Source organism: Neodiprion lecontei, chromosome 2, assembly GCF_021901455.1.
Source record: "Neodiprion lecontei isolate iyNeoLeco1 chromosome 2, iyNeoLeco1.1, whole genome shotgun sequence".
In the NCBI taxonomy this organism is placed as follows: domain Eukaryota; kingdom Metazoa; phylum Arthropoda; class Insecta; order Hymenoptera; family Diprionidae; genus Neodiprion; species Neodiprion lecontei.
Window position 1 is genome coordinate 14,847,785 of NC_060261.1, and position 27,315 is coordinate 14,875,099.

The window sequence follows — 27,315 nt, forward strand, 5'->3', positions numbered from 1 at the left end:
AAGTTTATGTTTTCCCGAAACAATTTACATTTTTAATTCTCCCAAGCTGATATGTTACGTTGGCAAAATTTTGTCTGATTTGTCCCTGCAGTAAAAGTTTTCTTCAAATTGAATCGAATCTATTTGCCGTGACTGAATTTTTAAGTTTGTTATTATTGTACAGCCAGAAATTTAGCTGTCTTCGTTACTTGAATTTTCCAGGTGATCTGATAAAATTTCTGCAGCGTGAATATGAGATAGTCACATACATGTACAGTGGGCAGCTTTTGCGCTGGGCCTTGTGGGCCACACGGCCGCAGGACCCATGCAATGCAAGTCCTTTCGCCTATTACACTTTCGCAATGTCAGGTAGGCACATAGGTAATATCGCCGGCGATTGTAAGGAGAAAAAGTATGAAAAAATGGCAGAGCCTGACGAGTGGGGGCGACTGCTTTGCAGCTGGCGAAGCCTCTCTCCACAACAGAGTGACCGGAATAATTGCGAGATCTTTAATCCGGTGGAAGAAGATAATTACACCAACGTAAGACCAATTGCCGGGGAGCTAGGCCAGCCTAATTGAAAGGTTACCAACTTAGTTATCGCGTTACGTGCGTTCTTAAAAAGATGGTTCGTTACCTTCGAAGGGTCCTTTAAACGGACGATAACGCAAGTCGTAAAATTAAGTCTTGCAAAGTCAAGTTATCCTGGGGCTAAATTATACTCGAAGAGGAAAGAGGATCGTTGAGTTAGGAGTTAGCCGAAAACACGTGACAGGCAAGTCAATTTTACAATTCGCCTTCAACAAGTTATATTTATATACATATATATATATATATATATATATATATATATATATATATATATATATATATATATATATATATATATATGTAGGGGGATGGACCCACTCTAATCGATAAAGTGTAAGATTATCCCGGGAATAAATAAGCCCTGTCATTTCGCCCGTGCAGCGTATAATAAATATCGCAGATTGTTATTTGAGTATGATTATCGCGCATTTGCAACCGCCAAGATTTCCACACTGCACGGATGATTCACGTCGGCGAGGATTATAAACAGTACGTATTAAGGTTCTAACGATATGAAAACACAATTAAAACCCTTTAAACATAATCTAACTAGCAAATATTTGATATGATCCAAATTGAGCTGAGGAGTAAATGATTTTGGTGTTCGACAGTGACACGTGACTTTCCGTATAAATAATCTATGCGTATTGTGAGTTCAAATGTCGGTGAGACTATAACAGTAATTTTAAATTCCAGTTTTCTGCGAGCGTAGCCAGTTTCAATTTCGAGCCCACATTATGCCAAGCCGTTTGTAGAGTTGATACGATAGTACATAAGATAAAAGAACAAGCGGAGAATTATTTGTTTCTGACATTTCTGGAAGAAGCCGGGCAAAATCGAGTTTAATAGAATTCGTTAACTTCATGATAAGTCTAAGTGGAAAATAATTAATATTTAATTGGAGTATAATTTCCAAGCGCGCAGCTGAGTTATTCATATACTTTCAGAAATACCAGTTTCAAAATAATTTACAAACTTGGAGGCTGGTGAAGGCTTTATCATATTCTACTTCAACCTGTAGACGAAGTATTATAGACCATTTTCGTTTTTGACGATGTAGTGAAACAGAGGCCTTTTTCTCGATTTTTAAAACTTCATTTTAGGTTTTCCCTCAGATTTATTATTGCTCAATCATTTTTACATTATACGGTGGTAGTGATGCCGTATTAGAATTGCCCCCACTATCAGCATGCTAATAAACCACATGAACGATCAAACTTGATTGAAAACGAGTATTGTAATGAGCTTTGTGCGATAATAAAATCGAAAAGTAATCATCAGTATAGCTTCTACGCTCTTGTTTTGTTCAAATGTAGAATAAATTCGATACTGTGTGTGATATATTGTCGGATGATCTACGCAAAGCCTATACCAGTGACCCTTTTCACCAGATAACGATAGTATCTTACGTAATTTATTGTTATTCTCGAACGTTTGAAACCGTGAAACTTGTGCCAAAAAACATTTATTTGCATCGAGGAAATAAACATATTTAGTTAAGATTATTATAATTATACGTAATTTTCACACTGTGTATGTCAAAATTATCATAGGATCTGTTCTTTGAAACTAATTTTACAGATAATATTCGACCCACTTCATTGTAGCCAAACTTGAATTGCCCGGAACGAAAAAACATCACTACTTATATCCGACGATAAATGCATGTTTACGGTTTTGTGGAACGAAATTTCCAGACGACAGATTATACTACAAAACAGCGCGACAACTTTAGATAACTGAATTATGTGAACAGTTCGGAATACGTAGCAGTGTATGAAAGAAATTTCATTTGTTAGACTGCAGAGTAACTAGAACATTCTAGAATAATGGGCATTCTTGCAATAACGATTCAAATACAATCGCGCTTACAAAAATCTGTGGTACAAACAACTATTTAGTATAATTATAGTTGTCCCATTTTGTACCCAGAACTACATTTCTCGGTTTGGATAAAAAATGAAAATAGTCAATAAATTTACAGCAACCGCAACTAGAAATTGAGATCGGCGTGTGACCGTTGGTTGATGAAAAAAATTGATATCGGACGAAATGTCTGCCAGTAAAGTAAAGCCGTGTATAATGTACGAGACACACAACTTTGTTCCAGGCTCTCCGTGTACAGAACGATAAAAAAAAAGTTCGCTTTGCACATCGCGACTAAAACTTTACCTTTGATCGATCATGCCTGGAAGGCAGATTTGCGGTAAGCTTCAAGTGCCTTCCAGTAGCCGCAGAGCATCACCCGCAAAATGCCGAAGTTGCATGACTACGCTAGAAACCATAGCGGTCAACGATCCAAAGTTATTGAGCCGATCATACATGCGTTCAAATTTTTCGAATTCCACGTGCAGTCCCACAGCTGCATGGTTGCCAAGTAGCTGCGCTGTGTGCGTTGCATGCATGTGATGCACCGTTTCCTCTTCTTCATCTTCTCGGTTATCGAGACGGTGGATGCGCACTTGAAGAACAACAAGTCTATGAAAGCAACTCCTAGAGCCAAACCGGTTTTAAAATACAGGCAAGCCGCAGCGACAAAGAACAGCATTCGGCGATAGATATGCAGCGCACGTCTCTCGGCCACTTGAGTCGGCATTTTGGTATCCCGGCCTGCCTTCCTTCCGTCTCCAGACTCGGCTCAGCTTAGCTAGCTTCTCAGTTTTACAATTAGTTAATCCACATGCGAAGTTCGTACCATTCATTTGGCCCTGGTTCGGCACCGCGACGAATATTGAGAATCTGACGAGTATTACGTTGGTTGGTAATGCGTTGTACTTTCGCCCTCTTACTCGAAAGTAACTAATATGCACTTACGCACTCTTATTTCCTGACACGTCACCGGTACAATTACACTCAGTTGGAACTGAGTCATCAATTTTCTCATATTAATTTATACGGTGTCACCGTTGTCGACTTCCACCGCAAAATTATACATATAGTCAACTCTACGGAAAGCTGCCTATACAGAGTGAATTGCTAACGACTTGATGGTTTAATGCGCACGCGCTAAAATTCAAGAGCAAGAACGTTTGTTTTGTTAGGATTATGTTAAACCATTAAGTCGTAAGCAATTCACTTTGTATATATATATAATGTACAAACTATACATAAATGATTGTTTTTTTTTCCGTCCGCGACAGGCGATACATTTTCTTTCAAAGCACGCATTAGTTCGACACTCGCACACCGCGTACCATATTTCAACGAATGCTAATTATCTGCTATCGTGTATATCCTGTCTTCGAATGAATTATAAACATAGTCGTAAATTCCTCGACTCTGACAAATGGTGGATAATACAAGATATAATGGGCGTATAGTTGCTATTTGCGTAAATGGAATGAAATGTTTGTATATATTTAAGTACTCATTGTAAGCAGCTATATTCTCGATCTACACAATGACCAGAACAATTTGTGGGAGAGCCGCAATTGCTACGTTCGTGCTTTTGTTGAAACTCGATTTCACGAAGTTAAGCAGCTCGATTGAACTCAGTCCTGCGGAGCTAAGTGGAGGCTACTTCAGTGAGGGTTGAAGACAATTAGAGGAGACGAGCTGGAAGGCGGCGCTCTTTGGAATAGTGGAATATAGTATAGGTATATGTTGCAGGCTCATAGCTGGTTCTACGTTTATCTCTCGAGATATATAAATGATTCCGGACCACTTACTCAGCTTTTTCTTCCTCTTCCTCAACTTGAATTTCAACTTTCATTTCAAATGCCGAATGATATAACGCGATATCGTTTAAATTGCCTGAACGACGAGCCAGCATCAATATATACATCATTATTGATCCTCGGATAATGGTCTGGCGCGTTAACGAAAAGACCTGAGGATTCGGATCTCGTGTGCGGTGCAGCGTCGGGTCGAAACACATTGCACGGGATATGACTAATAAATTTCTCCACGTCATTCCGGACGTCGTCAATTTTCTTACTAGCGAATTTTGCACCGACGAAAGGTGGGGATGCGGCTGTTGCGTTGAGCGTAAAACAGAAGGCCCGACAGCCAATCCCGGTATCGCCTTGTTTACGGGTAACCCGTGGCAACATTCAATACGAATCCCCGAAGAAGGTCCCCCAGGTCAGCGCGTCCTCGGCAGTGCTAGTACCTCGGGGGAATTCCACGGAGTACCGTTGAAGGAGCGGTGAAAAATCACTTGGTCGTTTGGCCAGGCATGCGAGCGTCGTGACGAGGCACCTGACGCAAACTCGGACTTCCAAAGTGATACCAAATGGTGGGGAACCGCGAATAACGGTTGCAATTAGAGGAAAATTGACCCGGTGACCTCGCAGTGTCTGCTGGCACCAGGTACTGGTTATAGATTACAGGAAGCTCTAGCGACGCCGTAGCGCAGTCATTGCCTGACAACTCCTGCAAGCATGCACGAGGTTCGCAAGCTCAGAATCGGTTAAATCCGGTGAATATACCAGAATGATTCCCGGTCCCCGGAATTTCCGGCGGGCCGAACCTCGCGCATCCTGATCAGGTGGAGGTGAGCGAAGACCGAGTACTTTTGACAAGGATGTTTGAATGGGCGGCGTGTGCTCGTGTCGCGGACGGGCAAGCCAGGTCAACGCTGGTTCGATCCTGGACCGAGTGATCAGCCAGGCCAGCAACCAGGACCAGTGCCTGCTCTACCGGCTGGCGAACTACAAGAAGGGGGGCGAGCTTATCGAGGCCTACAACAGCGGGGGTCAGCTGGAGGTCGAAAGGGTCATCCGGGAACAGTTCAGCGTCCTGATGTACGCCGAGGGGAAGGGCCAGGTGATAAACAGGGCGGAGTACCTCAGGTGGAAGTTCCGGGACCTGGAGGAGGTCATCCTGCCGATCGAGGCATCGCTCTCCAAGTTCGACCCCCTCGCCCAGTGGAAGGACCACGACGCCTGCTGGCAGATGCAGTACCGCGGCTCCCTCGGGGAGACCCTCCTCCACGTCCTCATCATTTGCGACACCCGGATTCACACCCGCGTCGCCCGCATTTTGCTCAAGTGTTTCCCCAAGCTGGCCATCGACGTCGTCGAGGGCGAGGAGTACCTCGGGGCCAGCGCTCTCCACCTAGCCATAGCCTACAACAACAACGAGCTCGTACAGGACCTCGTCGAGGCCGGCGCCGCCGTCTCGCAACGAGCCACGGGCAGCTTCTTCCTTCCGAAGGATCAGCAGAGGTTGAGACCGGCTCGGACAACCGACTACGAAGGACTCGCTTATCTCGGCGAGTATCCCTTGGCATGGGCGGCCTGCTGCGCGAACGAGGGCGTCTACAATCTGCTCCTCGACTCCGGAGCTCATCCCGACGAGCAGGACTCCTTCGGCAATATGATTTTACACATGGTCGTCGTTTGCGACGAACTGGTGCGTAATATGTATATTACATAACGTACATCCGTACGCGAGGATTAATTATGAGGTTGAAGTTGTTAACGCTGACGTAACACAAAGCGATGAGGAAAAACCCAGTATTTAGAAATTTTAGATTAACTTTGAAGGAGTGCAAGTTCACAAAACATTAGCATACTTTGCATTATTACGGCTTACGGAATGCCAGACTATTCTTGAGCTGGGAAACAAGAAGAGACTGAAGTCAGTAACGTTCACATAACGAAACGTAGAGGGAAAAAATCACTATTTTGCAATTTCATAATGACTAACGTAGTAATCAATTTTCCAAAGTGTTTATATATTTTTAGTTAATATAATTTTGAAATACAAACTTGATTCATTACGATAACGTTACCCACTTCAGCTTCATGAAATAACGGGTTCTCCTAACATGCATTATTACAATAACGTTACTAACTTCGACCCCATGTATAATTTAGGTCGTAAAAAGTAATTTTCAATTCTTGAATACTTTATTTTACGACCAAGTTTTTTATACTACGTTTGGGGCAGGTTGCCGGCTGGCCGTACTCAGATTAGAATAATGTGGTTTTAAAATTGATGAGAAATATTCATCTGTCGTAATTACTAGAAAATTCTAGTAAAATGGATATCGTTGCAGTAACGGTTTGAACATTGTTGGGATTACAAAGAAATGTGATAGAAGTAACTACCTAGTGTGATTATAATTGTCAATACTAAAATTTTCAACTAAGTAAGGCCTCGACATCGATTTATTGTTGCACGAACAGCAAATTATCACAATCATTACATGTGAGTGATCCTGATAAAAAAAAAATAATAACACCTAAATACTAGACTTTCTGGTTATAGTTACGAAACTATTATTCATTTTGTACTCAGAACTACGCACATGTTTCGATTGTGGTAAAAAATGAAAATAGTTAAGGACTGTCAAGTAATCATAATTAGAAATTTTCTCGGTGAGGGTTATTACCATATTTTACGTCATATGTTGTATTTATTATACAAATATAATTTCAAGACTTATTTCTCCACCGTTAGAAATATCACGGACACAGTATTACCTATGAAAATTGACGTCCACTATTAGATTATGACGGTTGCAACTGACATTTATGCTTAAAGTAAAATCATCAGCATATCGACCGATTGATTGAGATTAAAATCGATACATGGATCAATGTGGAAATCGATGTTGGTTTGCATTACAGAATGTACAAGGTACTAGTGACTGATGAGATTTTGGATGTCGATACGGTTGTAACTTCTATTGTTAAGTATTACCGCTATTGTGGATTGTTTCTCTTGTTGGTTTTGTGCATCTATTTTTTTCACTGGTGAACATCATGGCATCGTCATGGTCAAGGGTTTTCCCTTCGTGTATTCAGTGGGCTGTTAGAGCGAGTCTCTCTGGCTTACGATTTCTAACACCTGCATGTTAATGATCTCAGATGCGACTTGTTAAATGTCATGAAAACATGTCTGGCCTATAAATGTTTTTATGAAATTTTTATCACCAATCTTACGTACAGTGTTGGTCTCATGTATTGTTAGTGCGATCGACTCCAACTTTGAGAAAAGTACACCCGCAATATTGTTGACTTTACACCCGTTTAATTTTTTCGGACAAACCTTCAACGTAAGGGATTAAGCCGGGGATTTTTTTATTTTTATCTTCAATGAAAAATTTCATATCTGTACACGTGCCTCGCGAGAACCCCTTTCGGACGCGTCGGCGCACCCACAATTTAATGCTCCGATGTTTTATGTTTTTTTGAACGATTTTTTTACTTCCTTTTTTTTCTATACCCTTTATACGCGTACGGGTGGCCTTTTACCAATTATTGGCACGCGATTGGACCTCAAAAAATACGGATTTTACTTTGAATTTGACAGACGCAGTTTCTTGTGTCCGTTCATTGTGCACGTTGACTGTGCAATATCCGAATTTGTTTTCACTCTTTCCTGGGTAGAAAAAAAGTCGGCCGAACAGCGGGGATATTCTGTACCGTAAAACAGGATCGGATAAATGGTGCACAGTTGAAGGACATGCATAGCTAACGATTTGTACAGACTTTTGAACAAAAAAAAAAAAGAAGAGCTTAGCGAGTAATCAGGTACACCGTGCAGGCCTTGTTTCCTCAAAGAGCTCCGCTATTTTATTGAGAAAAAATTTACAGAGAGAATTTCGAAGTGAGTCTAACAATAGTCGACGCCAATTTTCTCCAGAGTGAGATATTACATCTTGAATTTTTCTTGATGCTGTTATCGGATAAGACGATAATAATAAATTGGATATGCGGTATTACAGATATCACTGCATATTGAATATAGTACGAATCATATTACCACATTTCCGTCTCCGAGAATATCGCAATGTCAGCAAATGACTACTTACTTTGGAATTTTGTAACTTACCTTCCACCATGAGTTACAATAGTATAGTTGATCATATTCGACACTGCATGAAGGCTTGTTTATGAACACAATATCGGAACGTCAAAGCATTTCGGAGAACGTGTCGTAATGTATAAGGAAAGACAATAAAGTAGGTACTGCATTTGTGTCAATGTTCACATATTTCGTCCGACAATGATAAACATGCGGCGTTTGTGTTGAAATAATACACTACATTTTTCTAATTGGCCCCTTCTGGATCATTACGACACCTCAATATATCGCGATATCTATGGATCATTACATGCCGAATCGAACAGCTTCTAATCAAGAAAAATTTCTACTCAATCCATTCATTTGTACAATTACATACTTTACCAGCGCAAAAAATTCTATTCTAATCAACTATCTTAAAGTGGTATGAGACAGGTTTGTGACCGGATAAAAACGAAAAAGATGTGGCAAGTCAAAGTTTTGTGTCAGCTTCTATTTTAACTTCAATTTCTCAGAAACTATTGTTCTTACGATAAAAGTGCACTAGAACTTCTGGAACTGTACAGAAGTCAAAGTCATATATCATCAGAACCGTTAAGCGCCCGTGAACCAAACAAACAGGGAAGTTGGAAACAAAAACGTGAAGTCAAACCGTGTCCGATTTTCGAAATTTTTACATTATTTAGGAAAACTGACTTGGCTGTAGATTAGAGGAAGAATGTAGACAGAGGTCGCTCTTCACCTATTTCTTTCAACAATATTTTACTCGGAGTGTGCGAATAATTCGACCTCGAATTAAACGTAAATCAAATAATTTGATTCGCATTCGAGATGAAATTATTTAAATTTTTATTTTACATACTTGTAAGGAGGTGTCCAAATAATTCAGTCGGAATTTATTGAACTTCAACTTGTGATTTACTCAATAACTTCTACAAATTACATTCAATTACTTGTCAAAAACAATTTCGACAGTCGCACCTTTCATTCGACCGTGTATATATACTCTGAAGACAGAAAAAAAAATTTAGAGGATTTGAAATCCGAGCTGAACAATTCGGATAATACAACCGTTTGAATAATTGAAATGCACCCTAATTACTTTGATATTCGATTCGATTCGATTCGATTCGATTCGATCACTATTCGCACACCCCTACACTTTATCCGTATAACGTGCGAATGAATTTGGGAAGAGGTCGAGGTCATACTTGGCTGGATGCACTGCGCGCTTCCCTGAAATAACGAACGTCGGTCTTTTGATATCCAACAACGGCAGCTGTGCCATAGTTTATGACAGGCGAAGGAGCCCGGCGTAACGGTTGGTCACGGCCGGACTTAATCAAGAGAACACGCCAGCCGACATTGTCTCGTAGATCTTTTCCAGCAACCGCCGGCCGGCATGGCACGGTTCGCCTGGACGGCGTCGATTGCTTTCGGCCGGCAGATGATTGAACTAACGTCATCTTCCAGGACATGTTCGGCTACGCGTTGAGGCACCCGAAACTGCCCGCTCGTAACGGAATCGCCAATTCTGCTGGGCTAACGCCTCTCACCCTGGCCTGCCAGCTGGGGCGTGCCGAAGTCTTTCGGGAAATGCTGGAGCTCTCGGCCCGAGAATTCTGGCGCTATAGCAACATCACGTGCTCCGCCTATCCGCTCAATGCTCTGGACACCCTCTTACCCGACGGCAGGACAAGTACGTTGACGAGGATTGATTCGAGCTCCGTACCAATTTTCGGCCACTCTGTAGGCACAGTCATTATGTGGATCTGTGGTACCACGACTGGACCCAACCATTTTCGACACTCGATTCGGGGTCTTCCTCAGTTTTTTATCCTTTCCACCATGGAGATCGAACTGAAATGGGTGAACTGACAAAACTTGTCACAGTAATCGTACACGTTAGGTCTATTTTTAGTACCGATAGTGTCGCTAGTGTTCCTTTTGCACAGAAGTGCCATTGGTTGCAGGGATGCCCAAGATCGACCGATCGATGATGTTGCAATGTGATTCGTAGAAGGTTTTCACTACCGCCTTATACTCCTTCCACTGTCTTCGGTGCATACGGAACACCAAGTGCCATCTTATTTCAAACAGCTATTTTTTTACACGGAGATCGGTCTCCTTATGTAGTCTCCATGCTTTTCACGGTCGCGGCCCCATTCGTTGTCTGCGCGAAGACAAGTGTCGCTGCTTGTGGCGGAAGATGGTTATGTCAGCAGGGTAAGTCGGAAAAAATGAAAAAAGTGACTTTTCTCGAGCATGCCGGGCTGCCAGTGAGTGGCCGAAAAATGACAGAACTCGCTCGGCACTTGTGCGTTAACTGCACAATCGAAATATATTACCTTGGGTGATTTGAGAACAGGGTCACGAGACGAATTTGAAAGTATTGCTACGGTAAAAGCACGAAACAGTCCATTTTTGGTGGTTGTTTTCGTTCCGTAAAGTGGTGCTTTATACCGCCAAGTTCGAAATTGCGGTATAAAGTCTATGACGCAACTTTGAAGCGCAGCTCGAAGTGCGCATCAAAACTAAGGTATACAATCCCAGGTGCGCATGCGCACAGTAATGCTATCACATCGCCGAACTGACAGGACGCCATAATCTCAATCACCGCGTGTCGTATTTGTCGACTGTTTCATGCCTGGGCCATAAAAAATATTTTATTGGGCTTGCCCGTGAACTGTTTTTGGTGTGAATAATGATTCCAGTAGAGGGCTTTTGGTTGGTCTTCAGCTCGTGCTACTGGCATCATTATTCTCGTCTAAAACCACTTACTGCAGCCCGGATAAAGTATTTTTTTCGTAAAACATCAATTAGACTTGAAATTTTTCATGACACGATCTGTCTAATTTGAGGAAGTGCGCTCTGGTCAGTTAAGACCGACAATTTATCATCTGAATTAGTAAATATAACCTCAAAGCCCGTCTCGCAGCGAAATAAATCGATTAAAAATCCATATGATGTTTATTCAGCCATAGATAACTAGAGCGCCCTTTCTGGCAATAGCACAATCATTTTACAAAACATTACAAATCGATTCAAAGATGCGAGAAAAAATTATCCCGACTCTCGTAATTACTCTTGTCTCGGCTACGTGACACCGTGTTCGAAACATCTAGAATGAAAAATTTTATAGCTATTTTTTTTTTTTCTAAACAAAATATTCAAACATGGAAGAAATTTATTGCTTTAAAGCGGGTAAGATAATTATTATAAAAATGATTGCTCAAAAAACGATTATGAATAAATGAAGTTGCGATTTGCATACACGGCAAGAGCTGTAAGGCTACGCATTTCGATCCCCCATTTAAATAAAAAACGACTCGCGATAAAAATTACGTTTGGACAAAAAGAAATGTCAGTGATTTGCAGTTTTAAATCAAACTAAGTCTAAAATCTGATAAGGCATTCTGAATTGAAAGACCAAAAACGTAGAGAAGATAACTAAAAGTGACCTTGTAGAATAAAAGTAACTGATAGTGGAGTCACTGACTCACTGGTAGCCCTGTAGAGTGTTTGAAATTATGAACAGCGTCTTCGTCACCTCTTGAATCTAGTGATTGGACTCCAAAAATGACAATCTTATTGGTGATTTGCTGTGCAACACCGTTGCCATTGGTTAATCCCTTTCATAAATTCAGATTCACCCCAGAAATGGGGACGAAATCATTGAAAAGACGTCAACTATCCGTCATCCCCGCAAAAATTGCCGAATTCCGCCACTGCGCGCGCTGGAGTCAAACGTCGCTCTTGCCCAAGATGATCGTGCATAAAACGAATGAGAAGATTTTAATTACACAGAGGAATTATTCCGCAGAATTTGACCGTGAGTGTTCGAGCTCGCGACGGAATTTCTGGGAGTCAATTCAGTCAAGGCTCGTTTTTACTTGGTGAGACTCGCGTAGCTCCTTTTAAAAGGGTTAAATGGACCGAGAATTTTGGCTTACATATTCTAGGAGAAGTCTGATGATAAATAACGCAAGGCTGAGAATGTCAGTTTCGTTGATCCCTCTATGCTGCGCAATATATCAAAGCGTTCCTCCTGCCTAACCACCCTCTATCCTGCTTGGGTCACTGTGTACGTTGCACCAGAAACAAGAAAGGCGCATGTCGCGGCACAGCAATCAGCCTCGAAAATCAATAATCTAAAGTGCCAAATCTATAGATTGTGCTCAACAACCTGCGGCTGGAACACGTAAAAAATTTTCAACCCTCGTACTTTGCACGAGTATATTTGCACGATAATGCCCCGTCAACGAATTGATTCGGGTAAATTCTGACTGACGTCGAGTGTACCGGCACGACAAACGGTGACACGGAATGTGGAAGTCCACCTCATTACAGATCTATTCACGCGAATCCACTCGTTAATCGAATAACCGGGGGCTAGTCAAGTGAGGCCAATTACACTAAGCTCGGTTCGCAGCTCACGAGGACACGCCATCTTCGCTCGTTTGACCAATCTAAAAACGAATAAAGCAAAGACCATTTCAACCGTATTACGGTAATTGTTGGCCGCTGCACGATGCACACATACATACATATATTTCACTTGTATTGCGAAGCTCGTTACTATACCGACATGTTTGAGCTCACGGTGCGTTGCTAATGTCCGACATTAACACCTGTGCACTTGACCATTCGTACAGGGTGATTATTTTCCAGAACCAAAGATACGACTACTATTCGCATCCGATTTTTCTCATACGCGTCACTGATTAGTTGCATCATCTCCTAGTTACCGTAACAATTTCTTCAAGATATCCATGCAAGTTAATTTCGTTACATCGATCTGGCTCAAAGCGTTCTTTCCCCGTTGCATCAATTTCGCGAAAACGGAAAATTTTCTTTCCGTTCCAATTTACCTCAGAGACGTGGGTTAGATAAGACGCTGCTTCCGCGCTTCAATTCGCCAAGCTCACTGCAGCGCACAGCCTCGGGCGATTTCTTATACCGACACAAATTAAAAAATTCTCCTTTCAGACTGGAACTCGGCACTATTCATAATCCTGAACGGTACCAAAGAGGAACACTTGGACATGCTCGATGGCGGTATAATTCAACGTCTGCTTGAAGAAAAGTGGAAAACTTTTGCCCGCGTGAGATTTCGATTTATTTGTACGGTAGACATGAGGAAAAATCTCTTTCAATGAAGCCACTTTTGAAATCAAATCTGCTGTTGCTTTAGTAACTTCTGCGGTAAACCAACTGTGTCGTATATTTAATAAAATGTTACATCTTTCAATGAATATGTCAGAGTACCTAAGCCCAGACTGTGACGGACTATTGTTCATCGGCAAAAGTGGCCCTTTGATGCAGAGATCTTATCGTCCGGATCAGATGTGCAAAAATCCTTTCGTTATGTTTTTAACAGCTTCAATTTCTAAAGCGACTGGTTATCCTAATTTTCCATTTGGTGTCGTTGTCATTGGCGGTCTACTTGCGTCCCGAATACGCGGAATCGGACCTCCTGGCCTGGCCGGAAGACCCAACAGACGTGGCAAGAACCATAGCGGAAGCCATCACAGTTCTCGGAGTCCTCAGTTACATTCTCGTGCAGTTGGGCGGCGAGGTTATCAACATCGGACTTCTGTCCTTCCTCAGGCAACTGGTACGCGACTATAACGCATATTATTTTCCACCTTCCAAAGTTCTGCCTGCATATAGTTCTACTCGCCATCTCATGCGTTGCGTAAGTACAAAGGTACTTACTTATGGCCAGCCACGTATACATGACGCATAGATCGAGCAGGTGCGAATGAATACATGAATGCCGAAGCAACGTAATCTTGTCTGGAGAATGAGTTTTACCGCGATCCTATTATCCGTCAATTGTGCGAAATGCTTATATCACTGATTAATTATCGCGGTCTTTAGAAAACATCGAGCCATTCAGAGTCCGTAATTGAGAAATTTTTGGTTGTTTGTTTGTCCATCTGTTTTCGACGTCTTTATGAATCCATTTCAAATCCTCAGAATATCCCTTTACACGAACTAATTAACTTGGTATCCAATTATTGTTCGGTTGCGTAACATTACGCGTTACTGTGTTTGAAATTAACACGTGCGATAGGAAAAGGCGATTCCTGAAAATGACGGAATCCGTGCCAAGCAAGGACTTGTTTATGTTTTTATATAAATAATAATAAACAGCAATAAAAGGGAGTGAAGAAGAGCCGGAAAAAGAACGTGCGATCGTAATTAAACAATCTGATACAAAAGACTATAGACTTATCCTATATAATCTCGCGGGGACACGAGGTGAATCGGAAATCAACGCGTCTTGTCAAGTTCGTTGAAATTCAGTGTACGTGGGTGTCAATAAAGAGGCGAAGAAACAATTTGAGAAGGGGATACCGCGGAACTTGAATTGCAATCGCTGAAGCGTGTGCCTTGAATAGAATTAACTGCACGACATTATCACGATCTGAGCGTCATATCGCATTCCGCACTCTTGTTCCATGTACGAACCGATCCGAACTTTGGACTGTTTAAAGCAGCATTTTTTTTTTCTCTTATATCGCAGAGCCACGAGCCCGCAAAACTCATATTCCTGGTGAGCAATCTGTTGATCCTCACCTGCATCCCGTGCCGACTTGCCGAAAACCGTTGGGCCGAAGATGCGATTTTGATTGTAGCTGTTCCTGGCTCATGGTTTCTCCTCATGTTTTTCGCAGGGTAAGGAAGTCTTGGACGGTGTTCAATCGTTGCACAGAGTTACGCACTGAAATTTACTAACTATTACTGGTGAACATCAGCGTTATCCAACTTACCGACACTTGAAAAGCCCCAGAGTCCCAAGGACTAGAAATTACGAAGACTCGGTTTTTAACAGCAAGGCGGTCAACTCGTGTAGACTTGCTTGTAGATACTTAAAGGCGATTATATACAGTCAACATTTGCAGGGCTGTACGACTAACCGGTCCTTTCGTAACGATGGTGTACAGCATGATAACCGGCGACATGTTGACGTTTGGAATGATATACACCGTTGTGCTTCTTGGATTTTCCCAGTCTTTCTTCTTTCTTTACAAGGGGTTCCCTAGGGACAGACATACCCTCTACGACTCCTACGCTTCCACTTGGATGGCACTGTTTCAGATTACCCTTGGAGACTACAGCGTAAGTATACGTAACATCTTTGTACTTAAGAAATTAGAATATCCATATTACGTGCGCAAGACGGGAAGCATATTTAACCGCACGCACAACTCTGGGGTATTACGATTGCGGTGAACCTCGTGAGATAGTTAACATTTAATATAAATTCCAGTACACGGAGCTGGGCCTTACGACGTACCCGAATCTGAGTAAGACGGTATTCGCCATTTTCATGGTTCTAGTACCCATACTATTACTCAACATGTTGATAGCCATGATGGGGAACACTTATGCTCACGTCATTGAGCAGAGCGAGAAGGAATGGATGAAGCAGGTTCCTGTCAAACGATAAATAATCTTCACGCTAAGATGGATCGTCAATTTTAAAATACTTCTTCAAGCTGACAGCTCTTTCGGATAGTTGAAAGAGAAGTCTTACGTTTTATTTCACGACACCAAACTACCAAAATTTGTTATATCCGCACAGTTACGTTCAATCAAATAAGACGTTGCATTTAGAGACAATTAATGAACATTTTTTGCCAATGAAAGGTCAACGCTGTCTGTGACACCGAAGTCGGAAAACTCTTTTCGAGGGAGGCTTAATCCAGCATTTAATATTTCAGTGGGCTAAGATAGTTGTATCTTTGGAACGTGCCGTTTCGCAAAAGGAGGCGCATAATTATCTGCAAGAGTACAGCATCAAGCTCGGCCCGGGCGACGACCCGAACAATCCTGCCTCTGAGCAACGGGGCGTTATGGTCATCAAGAGCAAATCCAAGACGCGAGCAAAGCAGAGAAAAGGTGCAGTCATCAACTGGAAGGTAAGCGAATTTATTATAAGTTGGTCTCAATACACTGATTGCCGATAACCTACATGTATAAAAAACCTTGCGCGTTACGCAGCATGTTGGAAAAGTGACAATAAACGAGTTGCGAAAACGCGGTATAACTGGAGAAGACCTTCGCATCATCATGTGGGGGAGAACTTCATTCTCAACGCCTGTACGAGTTCCAACAAGGTACGGTTTCCTGCACTTTGGAAAGTTACACTGCACTTGGTTCATCATTAAAAAACTTCCATGAAAGTTTTTCCGCACGACAAGCATATGAAAATACGCACGTATATCATTTCTCAGTACTGCATCAACCGAACCGACGGGAGTTACCGCATTAACTGGCGGATTCGGCGACGCCTTGTCAGCTGCTCTTGACGTGATGGCATTCGCCCACGATCTGGATATAACCACAGCGACCCAAGGCATCCCAACGACGGCGAATCCGATCGGGGGAGCAAAATTGCCAAAAACGCAGCAAAAGCCGCAGCCGCAGCAACAGCAACAGCAACAGCAACAGCAACAGCAACAGCAGGTGACCCAGAAGGCGCAGGTTGTAATCGGGAAATCGCCAGGGATTTCGGAATTGATTGAAAAAAAAGCAATCATCGCTGGCAATTCCGAACGAAAGCCGTTTATTACAGACACCCGTGAGTTACATAAGAATTCCGTTAGGGTTAAGACTATTGGGGCCTCTTTGGGCGTTCGTTCCCGCGTAATTTGACCGTTTCTTACGCTTCAGTTGTAGATCTATTCGGGGTACGATTGGAGGATAACGAGACTCAGAATTTAAAGTCACCGGTGACGGTGAACGAAAATCCGGACCCGTTGCTCGATCTCGTTATCACCGCTGAAAATCCTACCTGCGATGACGCAATCTTACTAAACATTGCAAAAACTGCTCAACTTATATCCGAAGTTGGGGACGTCCAGGCGCTTCAGGCTCATCAACGTCGATCAATTACCAAGCTTTTACCACCCTCCACTGTCAATGCCAAAAAACAATTCCTGATCGAATCAAGCGATAACGACATTCTTGGAGGTATAACCCTGCTTTTTTTTACTACTTGCATTTCCCTCGCCTGATCCACCCTAATTTTATCACCCGAATACCCATTTCAAAGTGGGTATCATATAGCTTACAAGAAAGAAATCACCGCGAAAAGAAAACCCGACATTATTATCGAAGGTATTGAACCGCAACACTCGGTACAAATCAAGTGCTCGATGGTTCTTCGTGAACAATGTGAAAAAAATCTCTCTTTCACCCCCTATCTTTCACAGTCCCTCGAAATCTTTGCGAGGCTATTAATTTCGATGCTATATTTGCGGACAACGTTCGGTGAATCAGAGACGGCGCCATTTCCTTTATCCTCGCGCGATCTAAACTCATCGGTTTATCCAGATAACATTCTTCTTGGCACGGAATCACGACTGCGAAGGATCCGTTCTGCCAGCAGCAGAATCGCAGCGAGCAGGAAATATTCTCACCACGGAGACGAAGACAGTTCCACGTCCTCACCTTCCGGCGACTTGACCGCGGGCTATCACCGGCTACTCAATGAACCGGAAGAAAAATCTACAGTGATGCAAAATGACACCCAGAACATTTCCACGTCGTCAAAGGCTGTATCGACGATTAACGGTGTCAACGGACACGCGGCCAAGGGTAATAAACGAAGGACTGTCAAAACGGCGAAAAACAGGTATTCGTTTCACCTATAAAATTGATAACTCACTGACTTTCAATTCACACCCAAAGACACCTCACCACAGTCAAAGTCACGTGGTGTTAAATTTCTCTAACACTCAGGCCTTAATATCAGTAAGATTCGGTGATTTTGAATTTGGAAGAGATGCAACCCGGCGTCAAATGACCTGCGCCGCATTTAGGGGTCTTGCTGACACGTGAACTAATTTTATCGTTAGTAAACGTATTTTGAACTCGCCGAGGGTCGATTATTCGTGATGCGATCTGTAGCTTGTGTTTCTCAGAGTGGCACCGAAGGAAGTGGAGGGGCACGGGAAGAGGAGGGAGAAATCGGCTGGAGCAGAGGCTCCTGCTGCATCACCGGAGTCTTCGCCAGATCCATTGGAACCCTGGAGCACGCGAGGAATTATGGATATGAACACGATTCTGGCCTGGAAGGAAAATTCCCCGGAAAGTCCGTAGCCTAGAATCGTTTTCCCTCCAAAATAACCCGGATTTCACGGTAGGATTCCTCTCGAATCGCGGATTTCAGGGATCAAAGATCTCCCGAGATGATGATGACACCCCCGGGATATAGAGAAGGTTCGCTTTCGACCAGGGCATACCAATTACTAATTGGCTTGTAAATTGTGGGCTCAAATATTCGTGCGATTTCTTAGTTGACAAGATTCCACGCAGCAAGCATGGATTACGGTTTTTAACGAAGAGAAAAGTTAGCGAATTATCGTTGATTTGTTTGCCAGACGCGAACGTTCCCACGAACCACTCCGGAAGTCCGTATCAAAGTCGCAGAAGCACTTCGCGTAGCTTTTACACGTTTAAAATCGCCAATTTTAGTTGGCAGGTAGCTAGCTGTAGAGGTACAAGATTGATTTTCAATTTAAAACTATACTGCTGCTACCGTAGTTAGGTATAAATACATGCAGCGCGGGCAGTCACTATTCCTGAATATGTGTATACCTATATACAAGTTTCGGTGCGGCCAACTATTATTGAACTACCTCTCAACTATCGATTGAAACACCCAGCAATTTCTCGGACTCCGTGCTCATATGTACACACGTACACCTATTGCATACACTATACATATAACGTAAAGCGTCGCCGCACGTTCCGTGTCAATTGACAATATGTGCTCTACAAATTTCAGATTCACACCTGCTGCACTAGGATGTTTTGAACAACAAATTATCGAGTAAAATTTCGTTAAAAGTACATTTTAAGCCCAGCGCAGAGGTGTTGTTCGTTTTAAAAAGTCACAGTTGCGCTATCTAATTGCTGATCTCCTGTCCCTAGTTCTTACGGGGTCCTTCCATGGTACCCAGCGGAACTAAGAACTCATCCAACTTCGCACTTGGCGATAGATTTGATCTTGTCATAGTTGGGTAGTGTTCATGTGTCCGTTCAAATATCTATAACGATTATTTGTACCTCTATTTTCAGAATTTGTCATAAAGTCAATTATAATGTAAACTGTACACCAGTTTTATAACAAGTATAAAAATGATCAAACTCCAACTTATGAATATGATATTGTTTTATTATACCCGTTTGTTGTCGGGAAATAAAATTCAGTCCCAATTTCTGATCCGGTTAGCTATTTTCACAAGACATTACAAACGATGTTGTTAATTTTAAAATCACAACGGTTTTATCGAAAAATCGTTACATCCGTCTTGTTTACTTTATTCTACTTTTTATACTCGCCCCGGTTAATCGCTCCACTCAATACTCGATCGTGTTAAATTACACCCAGTACGAAGCACTGATCACACGTGAACCGATCAGTGCTCGTTTTATTTCAAGCATCGGTTTCGACTTTTAATCGAGTGAGCGTAACCTGTAACCAGGTATGCTTGTTTGGTTGAAATTATTCGATCACGTATCGAGCATCGTTCTGGAAAAACGAATTAACGCAGTACTCGACTATTTCAGGTCCGACAACTCAAGTCCGAGTGTCGACGAGTAATAAGTAAATAAAACTAATACCAAGATTTCGCTTATTCAATTTATTGATTATAGCACGTGATTACAGGACACGCGCTGCTGTCTGGTGAATTTTTCATCGCTCCAATAATTATTTAACCATCGTTCACAGCTGTAATCTTAATGTGTCGTACAATGAGTCATGCGATAAGCTATTATGTCGATATCAGGGTGAGGATGAACGTCACTGTGATTATATTTTCCCGTTAATTGATTTTTCCAGTTCGCTTTTTGCAGCTAGACAGAAAAACTAGACCGTGGTTAAACATGCTGATTGATTTCCCATTGGAACAGCCTTGGCCAAATATCTCATGGGAAAATTGACATTTGACAAAACACCATTCTTTCAGCACGGAACACTGTAGAAATGATAGCAATCAACTGGCGAGAGGTTAAAGTAGATAAAAGAGAAGGGTGAGGCGAGGTCTCGGTTAATCGTATTGCAAATTTATTCCATTCCTACTTCTTAAGCCCTAATCATTTCTCGTTTATTCCGAGAAATGAAATTTACCCACCCCGCAGGCATAACGATGGAATTGGCGTTACTCGAGATAGGGTAGTTCATGCACCAACCGTGGCAAACCATCGCCATTTCAATCGATTCAATATCTCCGCTGCATGGACGATTGTTTACGGTTTTGTTTTTCGCTGGTGGTTCGAGAAGATTCATCACCTATGAAACAACTTTGTTTTCTATAACTTAATGGGTTCAAAAGAGGAATTTAATTTAAAAAAAGCTAGAAAATGTCTTTAATCAATTAGTTAACATTTTTTAGTCGCGTAAGTCATTTCAACCGATGGTCTGATGAAAGTAAAATTAATGACTAGTTGTAAAACATGGTGATGAAATTATCGATAAAATCCTAGTAGGTATAAAGTTTCAAAATGTTTCAAAAAAATTTCAGAAACTTTTGTAAAAGTTTACCGTGTGCATTTTTGTGGGGGGTGAAGCTTTTTCGACCGCGGCACAATGAGTTTTGAATTGAGTTTACACGTCAATAAACTCCCTAAAATTCACAAAAGTTTAACAACAGCTTGTCCTTGTTAAAACGAATCGAGGAGAGGTTGTTTTTTTTTTTTTTTTTTTTTCGAGAATTTTAGCATTGACTTTGCAAAAGGTCGAAACCCCCTTAAACAGGCCGACGACTTTTTCATCTGACTGTAAGTTCGAAATGGTCAACTGGTCAACGGATTCAAAGTCGGAGTGATTAAATCCTGAATCCACTTCGATTGGACGCAATCTCTGAGGTTGGAAGTCGAGATAACGCGGTGTGGAAAATCCACGGGTACCTTATCTCGTAGGTAATGTTGTGGCTACAGAGCCCTGGGAATCCGCCTCGGGGATTCCGCCTCGGGGATTCCGCGTCCAGACTCACTCTCTCTCTCTCTCTATCTCTCTCGAAGCTACTACCTGTTGTTCGAATGCGAATTCGGACCCGCAGCGAGTACGAATTGCAGGTCATGCCAGTTCATTTCGAAGGAACAACGGATGTTTGTGCCAGGGTGAACGGGCGACGCGCGTGATCTTCGACGACTTCAACGAGGGCATTCGGCCGTCGCGAGGAGCTCCTTCAAGGATCGTTTACAGCCCGTGAAGACCTTCGTGTAAGGCAAGCAGGCCCGACCCCGCTGGACCCTGGAGAACGCGTAGAGGTGTTTATCTGCAATTACCCGACCAATGGACCGGACCTTGGCCGAGCCACTTTACGAGTTCACCGTCCGTCCCAAGGATTCGTCCCTGTGGGACAGTTCGCGGCATGGAATACGGCTCCCTTCGACGCACGTGAAAATTAACCTTTTCATGCCGACAAGACGGGCCGGGGTTTTCCTACTTGTCGTCGCAATCTATTGATGTTCCATCGGAAAATTATTCAGTGAAGTTATTGCGACCAGACGCGAACTGTAATATATTATGCAGTACAACGAAACGGGAATGACGTGATAAGTTCAATCCTAATTCTGTATCTGATCTGTATTGGAGTTTCTAGAAAAGAGATTCAAGACAATCGGCTCTTCCGTCTGATTGGTTCTTCCAGGGCCCGTCAACTGAGATAGGGAACCGTGGCAAATTATATTAAAGGGGTACCCTGATCGATTTCGACATTGACGTATGTATCTCCGAATATCGAAGTTCCACGTATCTCTAACGCGAAAAAGGGCGGAACAGCCCCATTTTATATGCAATCCTGAACAAAAATACTCCAATATATTTACATTTGACGTAGAGATAAAGAAACGGCACGGATTCTACGAAATCGCAACAGTAAATTCATAGTATTCATGCCATCTTTTTGTTTCTGCGTCAAATGGAAAGGTGTTGCAGTATTTTTTTTCAGAATTGCGTATGGAATGGGGCTGTTAAGCCGTTTTTTTCATTTGAGATACGCGGACTGTGATATTTGGAGATATACACGTCAACGTTGAAAGCGACCAGAGCACCCCTTTAATATAATTATTTTAAGTATTTAACAAATTGCGTGAGTAAAACGTATTATCTCTTTTTCAATTAGTGTATTGGACTGATACTTTTACCTATAATTTTTTTTCGACTTTCTAAGACTGTTTTGTAAAAAGTATGGATATATTTACATTCTACTCAAGGTGCTGAATAAAAAAACTCATACTTATGTATTTACCACTCTGTCAAGTGCATCCCAATTTCTCGAAATAAGTTGCAATTTAACGATAGCGATTGACCGAACTCTATTTTCTAGGGATTCTAGTCTATATCTACTCTTATTCTACCATTTTTCACTTCAGAAAATGATGTATTCGCACTCAATATCCACTGATCGTAAGACTATTAGCACACCACAGTCACCACTTTGACTCTACTTGTTGCCATAAATTGGTGCATGCATACACGTACTTAAGATGGTTGTTTACTGACTCCGGAGTCAATAGAAAATCCTTTTGAAAAATTATATAATTTACAATAAAGTTGTTGGAAGAATGCACGAAACGAAAATTCATGAATTTTGAACATTTCGGAAGGTAGTTTATTATAATTTTATTGATAAAGTTCTGTCCATAGTTTTTCATTTGACTACCTTCGTCATCAGATACAGGTAATGCAGATTGTATAGTTTCATTACTTTCATAGATCTCAATGTACAATATATTGTGATTATTAGTAACGAATCAATCCAGCTTACGTGAAAATACGATTCACGATATTCAAACTCCGCGCCATATCATCGGGTCCAGACGCGACATTTGTAACCTACACCGTCGTGTTTATTATTAAAATTTTTTTCGAAACGCTCGGCAACGTTTACTTTTTAACATATCGTTGTAAATACCATTATTCCAACAACCATTATCTCAATTTTTGTCAAGATTTTTGTCAGACTTTTCTGAAATTTTTGTGATGACATCTCCGTTGACAAAAACTTAAAACGTCCATAAGCCATATATTGAAAATCAGATTTTCATAAAGCTCGTTCCTAGAGCTTATCGGCTGGTAATCTGATCTATTATTCAACAAGGAGATTCACTTCATTCCTGTTAACAATCAATCAGTCCAAGTTTCATATGCAGCTAAGGACTTTGGACTGACTAAAAAACTAGTTTGAAGGTATGGGTTAGAATTTTTTCCCCAAAAGATCGTTGGCGCGATATCACGTACGCGTGTTCGATTATACGGCGAGAAGGTTTGTAAAGTCAAATCAAAATTGCAAAGCACCCCTGGGATGCTTCGCATTGAGACAGTGGAGCAATTTAGACAACATTTATCGGAAAACTTTGCAAGTAGTAAGAACAAATTTGTTTTTTTATTTTTTTATTTGGCCCCGAGTTATTCCCCCTTCTGGTGAAAAATTATCAGCACTCCGCGAAAACTTGAGTCGTTTCGAAAAAAAACAAAAGATATTGTATAAAAGTAGTTAAATACGACTACCGACTTCATTTCATCAATTATATCGTGGCTATGAAAGAACGATATTTCTGTTCGAGGAGAATCCTATGTGAAAGTTTCACGGTTATACTCCGGTCGAGGGCAAAATTGTGGACCTTTTATTTCCAGGATAAATTTGAATAATGTGAGTTGAAAAAAATGAATGCAAGCACCACAATTGCCACTCTTGGTAATATATGGACGTTCTATCAAACAAATCCGGTGGGGGAGACTGCGGAAGAATACTCCTCGAATTTCCTGCGTTCACTTTCGTCAGACGAGGCGACGTTGAAACTCCCCGCTTCGGAAATTACATTCAAACTTCCGAACGAAGAGCGTCTGGCAGTTTGCAGCTTCAGTCAATTATACATCAAGTCTACACGCCTGAGAAACCTGTTTCATTCTGAGATATAATTTAATATGGAAAACGGTATTAAATGTATAGAGATGGATCACTTTCGTTACGATTATAATTGCGTATCAATTTAGAAATAAAAAATAAGGATTCTAGGACGATGCATTTCAATTCGATAATAAACTTACTGCACACGAGCAGCTTAATCGGTACGTAATAATCAGCGTTTGCTTAACGGATTTTCATTTTTTTTTTCTTTACATTTTCTTGTTCGTACTTGAAGAGCATTGTGTCGTGCTGATGGAACCCTCGCGAATGGAGAAATGAATACGGAGGTATCAGGAGTCCTTTGACTTGATACATGCAAGGAGGGGGAGTGTAAATGATGAGTCCGAGACGCGCATGATCCGTGAGATCAGGCTTCCTTTTCGAGCCTGATCATCTCGAGGACGCCGTTTCTCATTTCTACCAGAGCTTCGTACTCAGTCAATCCCATCCTCCGCTTGTTGCTGACGTCGTAGATGCCGCCTTCCCCCTCGCAGTGTTCGCCTCTGGTTCCCCTTACCTGGAGGTTGTACATTCCCGCGATTTCCTCAAACCGGCCAAGGTTCGCCGACAACTTTGGCAACTTCACGTGCACCGAAGCTCGCACCGCGCTTCCCAAATTCGTTGGGCAGAAGTTGAGGTACCCAATCCTCTCGTTCCGACTGAACTTCAGATTTCGCTCGAGCGCCGTAACAGCTCGTACTAACCTGGCGTACACTTCTCCCAAATCGCCCCCTTCCTGCATCGAGATTATTCGCAGGTGGTCCTCCTCGTTACACCAAACCAGAAAAGTCTTCGACTGGTTCAAGTATATTCCCCGACCTGAGGAAGATCAATGTTCAAGTCACTTTAAACTTGTTCACAAGCCTCAATCACAATTCTAGTGAAAAAATCTCTACACGGCAACTTTATCAGGTCTCTTCTCGAGATAGCGACTACCGTTTGACCAATCAAAGGCGGCATAACGACAGCACGTGAAAAATTTCACTTATAATTAGTAGAAAGTCAATAGTATGGCTATGAGAGTTTTGGACACAGATTCCTACTACCGACACTTACCGACATCTTATCTAGACTCAAACCCTTCTAAGCGATCACGTCATGGGATAGTTGTCGATAAGTGCCGATAGTAGGAATCTGTGCCCAGAACTCTCATAGCTATACTATTAAAGTCGGCTATGTCAATATATAATTCTCGTAGAAGCTGTAACAACCCTATATTCACAGATATATTCACTAACGTCTAGATGAAGACAAAGTGAAAGCAAATACTGTAGATATCGTATAGATCGCACTATCATTTAATGCAATAGGATCAACAAAATCTAGCAATCATCGAAGTTTCTTAACTTGTCTCGACAACTTTTCGACGACGATAAACCAATTGCATAATTGTACTGTTGACTGTAAATTTACAACCTAGCGAACTTTAGTGAACATTTGGTTGACATGTAATCAACTATTGGCTACAAATACGCCATTTTCATCAGTATCCGATTAATTGACTTCAGTTTCTGCGACCAATAAGTCGGATATGAGACGACTGTGTATAACATGAGTTGTGTCAGTCGTAAATACGGCTGAACTACTATTCAAAGGCTTCTTAGCCGATAAAAATGAGTCGTTTACTGTACAGATATACATTATACATCCGGGGTTCAGTCGCTGATCTATTCCGAAGACTGGAGCTGCCATCGTTTCCATTCATAATGGTTATTCTCGCGTAATCATTGCAGAATAGACGTTCGCGCAGCAGAAGCAAATTAACGTCGAGTCTATTCCCGCCCCGGCCTGACAGCAGAGTTAAAACTGTTCCGACGAACTCGCGAGTTATTAGATATACATGTATAAAAGACTTGAGCATGCCTCACCCGTTGGCCAGTATTTACAGGCCTCGGCCGACTGCAGGAATCGATCGCCTTCCTTGAAGAGGAAATGATCGTCGATTAACTTCTTCTGCACGTCCTTCTCCATTCCTACCAACGGGTAATACTGCCCCTTCAAGTCATCTTCCAATTTACCGAAAGCATCCGTCACCTTCGAATGAGCGTTTAACGTAAAATCAGGCTAAGCAGTCCCGAACCTTTTCACTGGAGCACTATTTATTTACGGTAATAAAGACACGAACAGTCCTCAAAACCGTAACGAGAAACGAATTATTCAGCGTATCAACACTTCTGTTCGGCTCGAGTATCCTCTCAGCAGTAGGTATACTTCGGATTTCTATTATTCTTGGTCAAACTTGTCAGAGCCCAAGTTTTAGACAGCACTTAGAGATACAGTGTGAATAATTGGATACTGGAGAGTTTATCCAAATATTTTTCGCATACCTTATTTTCAATCTCGTAGTAATGAGTCTCGCTCATGCTGGGATTGAATGGATAGCCGGCGAGGGATCGGCCGGTGCGTACCCTGGTCGATATCACATAGTTTCCCGAAGGATCCAAGTTCCCCATGTCGGCGGGCTTTCCCCAGTCTGGAAGGGGGTGGATGTCGTCCGGACCGAAGCCCCCGTGGTAATCCTCAATTATTGGATCGAACAATTCGGCGAACACGGTATACGCTTCGGGATCGGGAGCGTAGATCCCGATTCCAGAGTCCAAATTTTCTACGCCGGACTGAATTACGTGCAGGAGGGTCGATCCGTAGGATGTTTTGCGCTTTTTAAGTTTATCAAACACGTCGCGTGTCAAATATTTCTTGAGGAGCGACGGGCTGTCGCTGTTCTTTAATAATTTATAACCCTCCTCCAGCTTCCGTAGTATTTCTGGATCGACATTAGACGCCGCTGACTTTTGTCGGCACGAGCATAATCGTTTGTCGCACATTTTTATTCAAATTTATTGTGTCAATTTTTAATCCTTGCTGTATAAAATCAGCATTGTTTTCTAAAAGGTTTCGGTCACAAATGTCGTTTCAAATTTACTATCCATTATCGATAAAATTTGAAAATCGCCGTAGCTTCGATCGAGTAGCACCAAGACTGCAGGGTGAAGAATGACCGTCTCGCCGAAAATTTCACCCCATTGGTTATTTGTGCCTTCTTGAAAAT

General features: G+C 42.0%; 2 protein-coding genes across 2 annotated transcripts; one reads left to right on the forward strand and one right to left on the reverse strand.

Moving 5' to 3' along the window:
* Positions 1-4,128: 4,128 nt before the first annotated feature.
* LOC107216816 lies at positions 4,129-19,504 on the forward strand. The gene is made up of 13 exons (XM_015654107.2): positions 4,129-5,925; positions 9,802-10,027; positions 13,318-13,433; positions 13,709-13,945; positions 14,861-15,012; positions 15,240-15,456; positions 15,608-15,769; positions 16,062-16,259; positions 16,342-16,457; positions 16,575-16,921; positions 17,014-17,313; positions 17,677-17,977; positions 18,267-19,504. Exons 1-13 carry the CDS (start codon positions 5,104-5,106, stop codon positions 18,442-18,444), a joined length of 3,372 nt encoding a protein of 1,123 aa, XP_015509593.2. The 5' UTR covers positions 4,129-5,103; the 3' UTR covers positions 18,445-19,504.
* Positions 15,447-27,091, reverse strand: LOC107216818 (arginine kinase-like). Its single transcript, XM_015654109.2, has 4 exons — positions 26,594-27,091; positions 26,135-26,300; positions 24,784-25,085; positions 15,447-15,572 (listed from the first exon to the last, which is right to left on the reverse strand). Exons 1-4 carry the CDS (start codon positions 27,089-27,091, stop codon positions 15,504-15,506), a joined length of 1,035 nt encoding a protein of 344 aa, XP_015509595.2. The 3' UTR covers positions 15,447-15,503.
* Between the last annotated feature and the right edge of the window lie 224 nt (positions 27,092-27,315).

Coding starts and splice junctions, on each gene's coding strand:
- LOC107216816 (XM_015654107.2), top strand. CDS start 5,104: ATGGGCGGCGTGTGCTCGTGTCGCGGACGGGCAAGCCAGGTCAACGCT. Junction 16,458..16,574: donor CCTGTACGAGTTCCAACAAG/GTACGGTTTCCT, acceptor ATCATTTCTCAG/TACTGCATCAACCGAACCGA. Junction 16,922..17,013: donor GCCGTTTATTACAGACACCC/GTGAGTTACATA, acceptor CTTACGCTTCAG/TTGTAGATCTATTCGGGGTA.
- LOC107216818 (XM_015654109.2), bottom strand. CDS start 27,091: ATGTGCGACAAACGATTATGCTCGTGCCGACAAAAGTCAGCGGCGTCT. Junction 26,301..26,593: donor ACTACGAGATTGAAAATAAG/GTATGCGAAAAA, acceptor GCTCATTCGAAG/GTGACGGATGCTTTCGGTAA. Junction 15,573..24,783: donor CGGGAATGTACAACCTCCAG/GTAAGGGGAACC, acceptor CTATCTCACGAG/GTTCACCGCAATCGTAATAC.